This window comes from Pavona decussata, unplaced genomic scaffold (assembly GCF_977016875.1).
Source record: "Pavona decussata unplaced genomic scaffold, jaPavDecu1.1 SCAFFOLD_48, whole genome shotgun sequence".
Taxonomy (NCBI): domain Eukaryota; kingdom Metazoa; phylum Cnidaria; class Anthozoa; order Scleractinia; family Agariciidae; genus Pavona; species Pavona decussata.
The window spans coordinates 6,524,084-6,537,500 of record NW_028145470.1 but is presented as its reverse complement, the minus strand read 5'-3'; the positions used below and the strand labels follow the sequence as shown (position 1 = coordinate 6,537,500).

Below are 13,417 nucleotides of genomic sequence, written 5' to 3'. Positions count from 1 at the left end.
GAAAACCAGCCCACGTTGCCTCAAAAAACTAGGAATTGTAAGCATTGGTGTTAAATCAGTACAGACTACTAAATGCTGATTTTGGTTTCCATCCGGAAATTTTCGTTTTAAATAAACGATAAGGAACAATACGGGACAACATCAAATTCACCAGCCAACCCGGATATTTGATTATTATTATTACGATTATTATTATTACTGAAACTGTTTGTACAGTTTCAGTGTTCATTTGAAAAGCAACACGCGATGTGTCATCATACATGTCACGGAAGTTCGCAAAAAGTCAATCATGCACGTGGAGTTGTTTAATTGGATGAAAGTGCTCCAAAGATAGTGTAGAGGACGAGAAAAATTTTGCTTCTGAAGACGAAATAAACGGTTTTGGAGCTGAGTCTTCGGGAACAAGCAATCGTTTTATAAAGCATTTGGTGTTATTTTACTGGTAACGAACTGATTTGCAAGGAACGCAATGAAGTATTTTTTCGCAATCGTTTCGTTCGCTGTTTTCGCGATCGTAGCGGCACTTGCTAACTCTAGCGTGAAACCCACAAAAAGTGACAACGACGGGAAGAAGGCTCAGTGTATTGTAAACAATTACTTTTACGCCGGACCAAACACTAAGAAGATCGAACAACAGCTGGCCGAAATAAGAGAAGAAATAAGAGCACTGAAGGGAAACCAAACTGGCGGGTCAGACAGAAAAGGTTTGTAACAGAATTTGCTGAAAGACAAATTTTTTCTGTAAATTAGCAAGCTTTTTGCTCGCTACATTTTAGCTAAGAATGAAATGAAATCAGATAAAAGTGTCTTAGTTTCACCTTCAGTTTATCTCGTTAATGTGTTGTCATCTTGAAATTAAAGTTTATAACGCAAAAAAAATTTTTTTTGATGTATGTTGATATTTAAAATTGGTGACTTTTTAATCTTGTGTATTAGTATTAGGAGTGGAGAAACCGAATAAATGAAAACACGTGATGTGCTTTCATAGGACATTCTTGGTGTAGTAAACGTCCTCTGATCGAAATGTGATTACATTAATTGTATCAATTTCAGTTTTCAAGAACTGCGCCGAAGTTTATAAGTTCGGCAAACAGATCAGTGGAGTTTACAAAATCGATCCTGATGGTTTAGGTGAATTTGAAGTTTTCTGTGATCAGAAATCAGCCGGTGGAGGTTGGACGGTGTTTCAGAAGAGACAGGACGGCTCTGTAGATTTCTTCCGTGATTGGGCTGACTACAAATGGGGCTTTGGTAATCTGAACGGCGAGTTTTGGCTCGGACTGGACAAGATTAACCGCCTGACTGTTAGCAGCAGGAACAAGCTTAGCGTCGACTTGGAAGACCTTCATGGTAAAACAGTATATGCAGAATACAGTTCATTTGCTGTAACAAGCGAGAGGGCCAAATACCAGATGAGCTTGGGTAGTTATTCAGGTAAAGTTAAAAGAGATTCGATCAGATTGAATTTTGTGATGCATGCAGGAAAGAAATGAGAAAGTGTTAACAATCTTATTCAGATGACAGAGTTGTTAGTTGGCTATTTTGCACCTACAAATTGATTGTTGACCTGAAATTTAATCCCGAATTGAAAATGTAAACTAGAAGAGATATATGATGATCCCTCATTCCCTCTTAATAATTTAATAGTTCAGGAGTGTAACAGGCTGTCAATAGCATTAATATATTAAATATCGTTACTGTAACTACGAAAATGCTCGGACTTACAATCTCAAATGTCGTCTCAAAAGCTCTGCTTCATCCCGTTACGGTAGCGATTTGTTAATGCTTAATTCTTTCACGGAGGTAAAATTGTGCACGCTTTCTGTTTTCGTTTCTAAGGTACTGCCGGTGATTCCCTCGGTTATCATCGTGGTTCAGCATTTTCCACCAAGGACAGGGATAATGACAAATGGTCAGGTGACTGTGCCTTGGAGTTAAAAGGCGCTTGGTGGTACAACAATTGCTATCATTCTAACCTGAATGGTCTGTACCTCCACGGGAAGATCAATGAAACTGGAATGATATGGTACCAGTGGAAAAATAACCATTACTCTGTGATAAGGTCTGAGATGAAGATACGGCCAAAGGACTTTTAAAATTTTGTGTTGTATACTCAATGTATCAAGTGAAGGAGAGAATTAAAGGCTTGCATGAGTAGAAGGAAGCTTTTGTGTGGTTAAAGTTTCGTTTAAATACCGTAAAATTCCGAAATTAACGACCCCCGAACGCAACATCAGAAAATCATGGCCGCTAATAAATCCCCAAAGTTTGCCCCCACCCCTCCCGAAATTCATTTTAATATAATCCGCCTAGTTACTCCTGATGTCATGGACTGGCGGGACAGTCACACGTCAATTGGAACAGAAACACCGACGATAAGAATCTTTGTTTTTTAAAAAAAATAACTGGCTGGTCATGCTTATTATGAAGCTTTGAAACAAGAATTTTCCTACATTTTTACAGTCAAAAAAGAATTCTTGTATCAACTTTAATCAGCTTACATTACCGGTTTCACTTTGACGACAGTATTATCTGTCAGGAGACTAAAACATGTTTTGTTTCAAGCCAAAACTCCTGGCAACAGTCACCAAAATGTCTTCAGTAGAGTTAAGAGTAGATTTTTTTGTTATGTTTAGTTCGGCGATTTGCTTTCAATAAACTCCTTGGATAATAACGGAATTTATATCTGTGTTGTTTCCTGTTTAGTTTTGGTCAGCTCTGTTATTTTACGCTTTCTTACGTAAACTGACAAATATCGAAGCCGAGTAAAAAGTCTACGTTTTAAAGATGTGGGTAAATTCTTGGCGCACTGTAGCATTTCTTGACGCACTGTAGTATTTCAATGTAACTGCAGAGTTTTTTATCCCTCTTTGGTGCTGTTTATTATGCTGTTTAAGATGGTTCTACCTTTTCAGTGTGTGGATGAAATGCTGAAACTATATGCAACACCCACGTGATGCAAACAAATTGCGTGTTAAGCCTTGATTTCGCTAACGACAAAAGCGCAAGCATAAGAGCTTGATGTAAAGTGAAAACGAACGAGACGCAAGCACAAGCACACGGCACAAAAACAAGACATTCACTTGTTCCAAGTCTTAGTTTAATACTTTTGAACACAATATTACTTCACAATTAAAGATTCATAATAACTCGATTATCGAATGAGGTTAATTATCGAGCATAATTCACAATGGCACGATTGAGGATCATTTCCATGATCCTGCTCATATCAGCTCTTGTGAATCTCAATGTAATTATCGCAAAATTGACAAGTTAACTTTACCTTTCGTCATCCCCATTTCCCTGGCAGCTTGAGCCCATACTTAAGATGTTTTGTTTTTTATTGTTAAAATCCTTACATTCTTTGTTATAAAGAACTCGATAGACTCTCAGTCGATAGTTGCGTTCAACCCCAGAAAAATTTTCGTTGAATTTTTTTGTGTCTTCCATCATCTTTGTTTCCCGCCAAAAGGACGTTCTTGCACGAGTGAAAGCTGGAACAAGTGCTTTGATTAGCCAGACACATTAAATTTTCTTGTGTTTATGCTGTGTTGCGTTTTCAGATAGCACAAGAAGAACGCAAGCACAAGAAAAGGAAACAAATTTGATCCTTATGCTTGTGCTTTCGCTTGTCCTTATATTTGGGTCGCATCGAGGCCGTTTCCACGGTAAAATAAGTATTCTTATGTTTGCGCTTGTACTTGCGTCGCTAACAAAAATCAGGCTATATTCTGAAGCACATTCATTGGACCAGAGCTAGCTGAGCACGTCTCTTGAAAATTTCGCAAAAAGATGTTTGGAGTACGAGGCAGATTTCTAGAAGCCCTCACATTTCCGAGAAGGTTCAGTCCATATTTGAGCAAAAGAAAAAGTCGAGAATGACATAAATGGCCACTGCCGGCCCGATAGACGCCTTCCCGAACTAAATTCGACGTAATTCTTTCATCAAAAAAGCTAAAAAGTGAAAATTCTTACCATGCTTTCACGCTTTCCTCACTGTTCCCTTACTGGCCGAGAATACTTGGGTAGGAATTAAGCATGCGCAAACATGCGAATTCCCGGCAAGCTTTTCGTATTTTCGGCGACCGTATCGACGATCCTTCGTCTTGTGGAACTCTTGTCGATTGAGAGGAGAAATTCGCTTGCTTTGAATAGCTCTTTACCTCACTGTCTCAAAATACCTGTATATAATTATTTTTGCACGGTTTTCGTTTCGGCCCACAAAATTTTTTTGTAGTAATTAAGCCTTACCGTAACCGAGTCAAGGTTTGCCGTTCATGTCGTGTCGTTCAATGGTTCTTGGCTGTACTTAGTACATAGGTAAGTGAAGCTATTTTAATTCAGAAGCTAGGTAGTGACTTGCTGTACATATCTCAGATCAGTTTGCTAGGTAATTTTAACATCCTTGCTTGATTCGAAGTACAGCTTACACCGCTGAAATCTGTGGTGCAATACTAGACATGCATTTCGCGCTTGCTTAAAATTCTATCAAATTCTGGTTAAAGGAACACAGTCACCTTTGTGACCGCGCTGACCTGGACGCTAGTTTTGTCAGTTTGAAAAGCGTCTACCTCAAACTGAAATCAAAAGTACGCGTCGAATACATCTAGAAATCCGCTTCAATCTTCCCAGTGTTTTATTGGATTTTCAATCTTTTACTGAAAACCTGTTTCTGAGTATGGTTTTGCTCATCCTATGATATTATTTGATCATATTTGGTTAAAAACAGTACTCGGGATCGCGTCTCCAACGGAACATGAAAAGAAAAGGTGGGAAACGTGAAGGCGCCGGGCGGAAGAAATCGCCTGCGTTGACTAAAATAACGAGAGAAATCAATAAAAAACATTGCAGAGCAAATCACCATGGTATATGTTTGGAAAAGGTGTATTTTCTCAACCTGGCGAAAGTTTCCTGCGGAGGGATTCTACGTAAACGATTCGAACTTCGCGTCAGGGCAGTGCTTGGTTTGGAGCTCAGACGAAGATAAGCTGAAGACGATGAAGTGTGATATGCAAATCAGCTAAGAAATGGTATCTAATGCGCATGTACACCAGCTGACTGTGTCCCTTTAAGCTGTGAGCAAACAGGGAACTCAGTTGGCTAACTTATTTCTTAAGCTATGTTTTTTTTTTTTTATCTTAGTTGCTTGTAATATAATGAGTTTCCAAAAGGATGATTAACTCATACCTGTAGACTTAATATTGAGCCTAACAACATTGTCTATGGCACTGCTATAAAGTGGAGTGAGAAAAATGCCTTGTAGCATGTCAATTTTTTGTTAAGAATTTTGTTTTTTATGTTTGAATCTCAAAGGAAAGCTTCATTAATACAAAACGGAAACACCGAAATACACCGCGGGTATACAAAATTGGCTATCGTGTAGCCCGTTTCAAGCGTAAGGGGTGTAGAATGACAATCGAACGTAATCCATTGGATTGTGATCGATTTAGTTCGGGTGCCGAACTCAATCGCACACAGTCTAATGGATTGGCCGTTCGATTTGTTCGATTGAGTTCGATTGGTTCAGAAATCGAACTCGCACAAAACTAGGTGTTCGATTTCGTTCGATTGCCAAACTCAATCAAACTCAATCCACGGATTAAGTTTGATTTCGTTCGATTTCCGAACGTTCGATTTATCATGCCGGGTTAGAAATCACCTACAGGCACCGTTTAAGAGATAAAAAAAATAAGAACTTAAAATGGATTTATAAAACTCTTCCTGGTTAGGTCCATAAATTGTGAGTCGTTGTTGCAGAAATTGCATGCTATCTATACTTTTAACTGTAAAGTATATCATGTATACCTGTACAACAATACATGTTTTAACTAAGCTCGTATATATTTACATTCATATCGAAAATAAAGAAAAAAACTACACTTTCATCCCGACAAGCCTGTTTCGTGATCTCTCACTCTTCAGGGGATTTTAATATATTCAGGGGATTTTAATATATTCATTCATATATATGTAAGAGATAAATACCGAGAACGGAGGTATTAATCCATATACATCCCAAGGGCCGTAGGCCCGAGGGATATATATGGATTAATACCGACGTTCGAGGTATTTATCTGACTTATTTCATGAAATTATTCCTTTGTTCAAGGGGACAAACGCCGGCTAATTAGTACCGTCACACTTATGTGAGAAACGGAGAACAATAGAAGCAACCTGATGTGTGCGTTTCTCGCAGTACTGCTAATGTAAATGAGGGATTTATACAGTAAATGAGGGATTTATCTGTATAAATCCCTCGTTTCAGTTAGTTTAATATTCATGAAGGATGTAAGTTAAATAAAGGATGTTGAATAACAAAAGAAAATGTGTGATTCATGAAATAAGTGTTGTTAATGAAGGGGGTTGACAGCTGATTTATAAGATGGCTGCATTTTGTATGTTATTCCTGGTAAAGGATGTGTTCTTTCAGTCAATTACCTTCCCATTGGTGTACAAGATGCGCTTTGATCTAAAGAGGCACTTTATCGGTCATCGTTGCAAGCTCATCTTTATCCTTTTTTGGCCGACCTAATAGTGAGCTTGCTTCAGTATTAAAGGGGGGCGTTGAGATTTTCAGTTTTTCGGTTTTTGCCATTTTTTAGGTCGGTATTTCGGTTTTTCGGTTTTGGTGTTGCGGTTTTTCCTTGTTTGCCAGTTTTCGGCCAAAATACAAGCGGTTCAGATTTGGTATCCGAAGTGGTTTTCGGTTTATCCTATCAGGTGTCTGGGTTCGCTTCAGCAATTATGCGCCTCAACCGCGTGCACTTGCTAAGACTTTGCTGCCAAGGGAGATTTCAAATAGCCTCCTAACCCAGACGTTATTAGTCGTTAAATGGCCGTTGAGAGGAATGTAAGTTCCCTCTGACGACCAAAAGAGTAAAAACACTGTGCCTGTTAGTTCCTTTGTGCATGTTAGACCATTTTACAGTCAATAAAGATCACACGTGACTGATTGCTGCAAGACCTCAATCGCATCTCCAAGTTCTCAAAATCTGGATTTTCGATTGAGGTTTTCAGAGCTGTAGCTATAGTCGGGATAGCTCTCTGCGCTCGCAAAAAAACTCCCCCAAAGTCCTCTATTGCGATTTAATGAAGGATTGTTGTCAATTTTCCTAATTTAAACAGAGACTAGAAGATATGCCGGATTCACGACCATAGCATCCACAAATACCGTGAAGAAAGTTAATATAGTCTAGTTCGTATGCTCCACGTGTCACCAATGCATCAGATCGATTAGGGTTTTGGAAGTTGGGGTTTGTAAATTTTCGCTTTTGTATCCGGTTTTCGGAATTTTGGTATTTCGGTTTAGTGTGATTTTTTGTGTGGTTTTTCGGTTTCTAGTAGACCCAAATGCCCCCCTCTCCTCTCCTCCCAGTATTGTTCTACGGTCATAACAATGTAGCGTTGGAAATGTGCTATGTTTCATCGCACTTGATCCAAAGATATTAATCTCGAGTCAATTGTGTTAACTTTTACTTGTGGCCAGTTGATACACCAGCATACCTGGATACCCGATTATTCTGACAAATACTGTGTATAAACAGTTTTAGCGCTACACGTCATCACCCAACATGTCACGGAAGTTCGCAGCATGCACTGAACATGTGAGTTACTCTCGTGGAGTTATTTGATTGGATGAAAATGCTCATAAAATAGTGGACAAGTAAAATCTTGCTTCTGAAACATAATATAAACCCTTGGAGCTGAGTCTTCAGGATCAGATCATTTGATGTTATTTTACTGATAACAACTGGTTACAACACGCAATGAAATATTTGTTCGCAATCGTTTTGCTCGCTGTTTTCGTAGTGGCACATGCTAGCTCTTCCGTAAAGCCGACAAAAAGTGACAAGGACGGGAACAACGCTCCGTGTAATGTGAACTATAACTTTTACGCCGGACCAAACACCAAGAAGATCGAACAACAGCTGGCCGAAATGAGAGAAGAAATCAGAGCACTGAAGAGAAACCAAACTGGCGGCTCAGACGGAAAAGGTTTGTAACAGGATTTGATGAAAGACATAATTTTTTTTGTAAATTAGCGGCCTTCCCTATATTCTCGAAAAGAATGAAACGAAACTAATAAATGCACGCGTCGAAATGTTTCCTTTCCAAGTCGTTCCAAGATGATTGCAGTGATCTTTCTCTATTTAAATGAGTCGTTTTACAGTTACGTTTTGTTATAGCGTTGGAGATCAAAATACTTTCACCTTCAGTCCAAGGTCCACCTAATGTGTTCGCCTGTTGAATTTAAATTTTATGACGCCAAAATAACTATTTTTTTTCCTGATGGATATTCATGTGTCTTCAAAGGACATTCTTGGTGTACTAAACGCACTCTGAAATGTGATCACATTAATTGTATCAATTTCAGTTTACAAGAACTGTGCTGAAGCTTATAAGTCCGGTAACAGGATCAGTGGAGTGTACAAAATCGATCCTGATGGTTTGGGTGAATTTGAAGTTTTCTGTGATCAGAAAACAGCCGGTGGAGGTTGGACGGTGTTTCAGAAGAGACGGGACGGCTCTGTAGATTTCTTCCGCGGTTGGAATGACTACAAACGAGGCTTTGGTAATCTGAAAGGCGAGTTTTGGCTCGGACTGGACAAGATTAACCGCCTGACTGTTAGCAGCAGGAACAAGCTTCGCGTCGATTTGGAAGATCTTCATGGTAACACAGCATTTGCAGAATACAGTTCATTTGCTGTGACAAGCGAGAGGACTAAATACCAGATGAGCTTGGGTAGTTACTCAGGTAAACTTAAAACGGATTTAGATTAACGTTTATGACGTAAGAAAGAAATGAGAAAGGACTCGAGCTCTTAATCAGTTGAGGTTAGAGCTGTTAGTAGACTATATTGTTCCTTTAAATTAATTATTTACCTGAAATTTTAATCCCGAGTTGAGAATGTGAACTTTTCTCGCTTGTTATAACCTCGAAGAGATATATGACAAAACCGTAGCCCACTTTTAATAATGTTATACCTCACTGAGGCCTCAGCGACATGTTGTTAAATGAATATAATTCATATATAAAAACATCGTTGCTTTAACTACGAAAATACTCGGACTTATAACTTTCGTATGATAAACTTCGGCCAAAAAGTTAAGAGTTTTCTTTTCTATAAATATCGCACACGACGTGCAAATCCTCTAGACAGTTCAGGTTGATCAAAACAATCTACAGAATATGTTGTGTCCAAACTAGAGTAACGAATGTATAAAAACTGATTGTTAGCGTCGTCGCTCATTTTATCGTCCTGATGTTGCTCCAATACACTTCAAACCTGCCAGTTCGAAGAAAGCGATAATTAATTATATTAAATTTTTCGGACACAACCGGGTTTGTTTAAACCAACTTTGCTGCAGTTCAGCTACAAGAGTATTAAAATCAGATAAAATTAAAAAAAAAAATAAAGTTATACAAATTTCGCAATTTTTATTTTACTCAGTACAATAAAAAAAGTGAGTGTGCAAGTTACTGAGTAAATAAATGCGTAAATGTAAATAAAACTTACAAGCTCAAATGTGGTATCAAAAGCCCTGTGTCAGCCCGTAGCGATTTGTTAATGCTTAATTATTTCACTAGAATAAAATTATGCACGCTTTTTGTTTTCGTTTCCAAGGTACTGCTGGTGATTCCCTCGGTTATCATCGTGGTTTATCATTTTCCACCAAGGACAGGGATAATGACAAGCACTCAGGCAACTGTGCTTTAGGTCATAAAGGCGCTTGGTGGTACAACGCTTGCCATAATTCTCACCTGAATGGTCTGTACCTCCACGGGAAGATTGATGGCAAAGGAATGGTGTGGTACCACTGGAAAAGTAATAACTACTCTGTGAAAAGGTCTGAGATGAAGATACGGCCAAAGGACTTTTAAAATTCTTTGTTGCCTTACTCAGTTTATTTAGCCTGAAGTGTAACATGTGAACGAGAGAATTAAAGGCTTGCATGGGTATAAGGGGGTGTTTAAATGTATTTTCTCTAAGCAGGTAATATTTGTAATCGGCCCACAAGCGAACTTTTACACTCGACAAAAAAATACAGTCCTTGGCACAATAAGTGTTCTTGTTTTAATACAACAACCGACAGAAACTTGATTAGTTTTAATTAATCAATTTTTAATCAAAAACTAATCTTTATTACCTCTTGTATCATGGACTGGCTCACAGATAGCAGAGGCGGGACAGTCACAAGTCAATTGGAACAGAAACAAGATAGAATTCTTTTCTAAAATAACTGGCTAATCGTGGTTTTTGTGAAGGGCTGACTTTTCCTCCATTTTTCATTCAAAAAGATATTTTCTTATCAAGTTAAATCAGCTGCCATAACCGGTTTGTCAATTCAACAGTAAGAACACCAGTATTATCTGTTAAGAGACTAAAAATACGTTTCAAGCCAACACTCCAGACCTGGAAAAAGTAACTAAAATGCCTTTAGTTCAGTCAAGAGCAGTTCTTACTCTCACAAAAGCTAAAAAGTGAAGATTCTTACCATGCTTATACGCTTTCACTGCTGTTTTGTATTGGATTGCCTTTCCCCAGTTCTCCTACGAATGCTGGCGTAGAACGAACCGCTGATAAGCTGTTTTGCCAATTGGATGATGTCTCGCGTAATACACCTTGTAAGAGCAACCTTGAATAAAAAAAAAAAAAAGAGAAAGAAAGAAAGAACTTCAAGCTGAACAGTGAAAAGTTTCGACCACAGCGGACTTGATCAAAATTTCCCGAACCGTCCGAAGTATTCAAATTACGAGTAGAAACTAGAGAACTGCGGAAAACTTTAATAACTATGATGCGATGTGATCCGTTTTTCTCGCGCTTCCCGCGGCAGTCTCTTCCCGCCAAAACTGGAGATTGCCATTATGGCCGAGAGGACTTGGGTAGGAATTAAGCATGCGCAAACACGGGCATTTCCGGCAGGCTTTTCGTAATTCGAAGCCCGTTTCAACGATTCTTCGTCTTGTGGAACTCTTGTCGATTGAGAGGAGAATTTCGCTTGCTTTGGATAGCGCTTTAGCTCACGGTCTGAAATAGCTCTATACAATTTTTTCCATGCATGGTTTTCGTATCGGCTCACAAACGTTTTCTGCAGTAATCAGACCTTACCGAGTCAAGGTTTGCCGGTCATGTCGTGTTGTTCAATGATGTTCGTTGGTAAGTGAAGCTATTTTAATTTAGAAGGTAGGCAGTGTCTTGCTGTACGTATCTGAGAAACGTTTGCCAGGTAATTTTTAGCTACCTTGCTTGATTTGAAGTGCACCGCACACCGCTGTAGCTTGTGGTGCAATACTAGACATTTCGCGTTTGTTTATAGTTCTAGGAAATTATGGTTAACCTGTGAGCAAACACAGAACTCAGTTGGTTAAATAATTTCTCTAGCTTTGTTTTAATCTTATTTGCTTGTAATATAATGAGTTTCCAAAATGATGATTAGCGCATACCTGTAGACACAATATTGAGCGTAACAGCCTGTCTATAAAGTGGAGTGAGAAAAATGTTCAGTGTAGCATGGCAATTTTCTGTTAAGAATTTTGTTTTTTTATGTTCGAATCTCAAAGGAAAGCTTCATTAATACAAAAGAAACACCGAAATACACCGCGAGGATACAAAATTGGCCATCGTGTAACCCGTTTCAAGTGTAAGGGGTGTAGAATGTCAATTGAACGTAATCCATTGGATTCTGATCGATTTAGTTCGGGTGCCGAACTCAATCGAACACAATCTGATGGATTGGCCGTTCGATTTGTTCGATTGAGTTCGATTGGTTCAGAAATCGAACTCGCACAAAACTAGGTGTTCGATTTCGTTCGATTGCCAAACTCAATCGAACTCAATCCACGGATTAAGTTTGATTTCGTTCGATTTCCGAACGTTCGATTTATCATGCCGGGTTAGATATCACCTACAGGCACCGTTTAAGAAATGAAAAATGAGAACTTAAAATGCGTTTATAAAACAATTCCTGGTTAGGTCCATAAATTGTGAGTCGTTGTTGCAGAAATTGCATGTTATCTATACTTTTACATGTAAAATATAACATGTATACCTGTACAACAATACATGTTTTAACTAAGCTCATATATTTTTACACTCATATATTTGTGTTGTTAATGAAGTGTTGACAGCTGATTTGTAAGGTGGCTTTATTTTGCATTTGTCAGTGGCTGAAATCTCTGGTATTTCTGTTAAAGGATGTCGTCTTTCAGTCATCCACCTTCACATTGGTGTACAAAATGCGCTTTGATCGAAATAGGCTTTTTATCGGTCATCGTTGCAAGCTCACCTTTATCCTTTCTTTGCCGACCTAACAGTGAGCTTGCTTCCATTGTTAGGTCGGTATTTCGGTTGTTCGGTTTTGGTGTCTGTTGCGGTTTGCGGTTTTTCCTTTTTTTGCCAGTTTTCGGCCAAAATACGAGCGGTTCAGATTTGGTATCCGATTTGGTTTTCGGTTCTTCCTATTTGGTGTCCGGTTTCCCTTAGGCAATTATGCGCCTCGAGCGCGTACGCTTGCCAAGACTTTGCTGCCAAGGAAGTTTTCGAATAGCCTCCTAACCCAGACGTTATTGGTCAGTTGTTATTGGGAGGAATGTAAGTTCCCTCTGACGACCAAAACAGTAAAAATACTGTGCTGGTTAGTTTACTCTGTGCATGTTAGACCATTTTACAGTCAATAAAGGTCGGCACGTGACTGATTGCTGCAACACTTCAATTTAATCTCCAAATTCACGTCCAAGTTCTCAAAATTCTGGATTTTTTACAGAGCTGTAGCTATAGCCGGGATAGCTTTCTGCGATCACAAAATTCCCCCAAAGTCCCCTAATGAGATTCAATGAAGGATTTTTGTAAATTTTCCTAATTTAAACAGAGACTAGAAGATATGCCGGATTCACGACCATAGCATCCACAAATACCGTGATGAAATTAATATTGTCCAGTCTGTATGCTCCACGTGTCACCAATGTATCAGATCGATTAGGGTTTTGGAAATTGGGGTGTGTAAATTTTCGGCTTTGTATCCGGTTTCCGGAATTTTGGTATTTCGGTTTAGCGCGATTTTTTTGTGCGGTTTTTCGGTTTGTAGTAGACCCCAATGCCCCCCTCCCTTCTCCTCACAGTACTGTTCTAAGGTCATAACAATGTATTGTTCGAAATGTACTATGTTTCCTTGCACTTTATCCAAAGATTTTAATCTCGAGTCAATTGTGTTAACTTTTACTTGTGGCCAGTTGATACACCAGCATAACTGGATGCCTGATTATCCTGAAAATACTGTATACAAACAGTTTCAGCGCTAAACGACATTACCCAACATGTTACGGAAGTTCGCAGCATGCACTGAACATGTGAGTTACTCTCGTGGAGTTATTTGATTGGATGAACGTGCTCATAAAATAGAGGACGAGAAAAAGCTT

General features: G+C 38.8%; 2 protein-coding genes across 2 annotated transcripts in view; both read left to right on the top strand.

Annotated features, from left to right (window-relative positions):
* The window catches only part of LOC146482039 (techylectin-5B-like), a 2,326-nt gene extending 171 nt beyond the window's left edge, over nucleotides 1-2,155 (top strand). The window contains exons 1-3 of the mRNA XM_085108168.1: nucleotides 1-704; nucleotides 1,054-1,434; nucleotides 1,840-2,155. The exon at nucleotides 1-704 is cut by the window's left edge and continues 171 nt beyond it. Of these exons, the coding sequence (XP_084964294.1) occupies nucleotides 470-704; nucleotides 1,054-1,434; nucleotides 1,840-2,096 (873 nt within the window). The 5' untranslated portion in view covers nucleotides 1-469 and the 3' untranslated portion in view covers nucleotides 2,097-2,155. The remainder of the gene's footprint in view (nucleotides 705-1,053; nucleotides 1,435-1,839) is intronic.
* Nucleotides 2,156-7,653: 5,498 nt separating this feature from the next.
* LOC146482038 (techylectin-5B-like) lies at nucleotides 7,654-9,964 on the top strand. The gene is made up of 3 exons (XM_085108172.1): nucleotides 7,654-7,995; nucleotides 8,375-8,755; nucleotides 9,627-9,964. The coding sequence occupies exons 1-3, from the start codon at nucleotides 7,767-7,769 to the stop codon at nucleotides 9,881-9,883; spliced, it is 867 nt and encodes a 288-aa protein (XP_084964298.1). The 5' UTR covers nucleotides 7,654-7,766; the 3' UTR covers nucleotides 9,884-9,964.
* The last annotated feature ends 3,453 nt before the right edge of the window (nucleotides 9,965-13,417 follow it).

Bases quoted from the DNA above. Each gene is read 5' to 3' on its own strand.
- LOC146482038 (XM_085108172.1), top strand. From the start codon at position 7,767: ATGAAATATTTGTTCGCAATCGTTTTGCTCGCTGTTTTCGTAGTGGCA. The intron at 7,996-8,374 runs GTTTGTAACAGG...TATCAATTTCAG, and splicing joins TGGCGGCTCAGACGGAAAAG to TTTACAAGAACTGTGCTGAA. The intron at 8,756-9,626 runs GTAAACTTAAAA...TTCGTTTCCAAG, and splicing joins GAGCTTGGGTAGTTACTCAG to GTACTGCTGGTGATTCCCTC.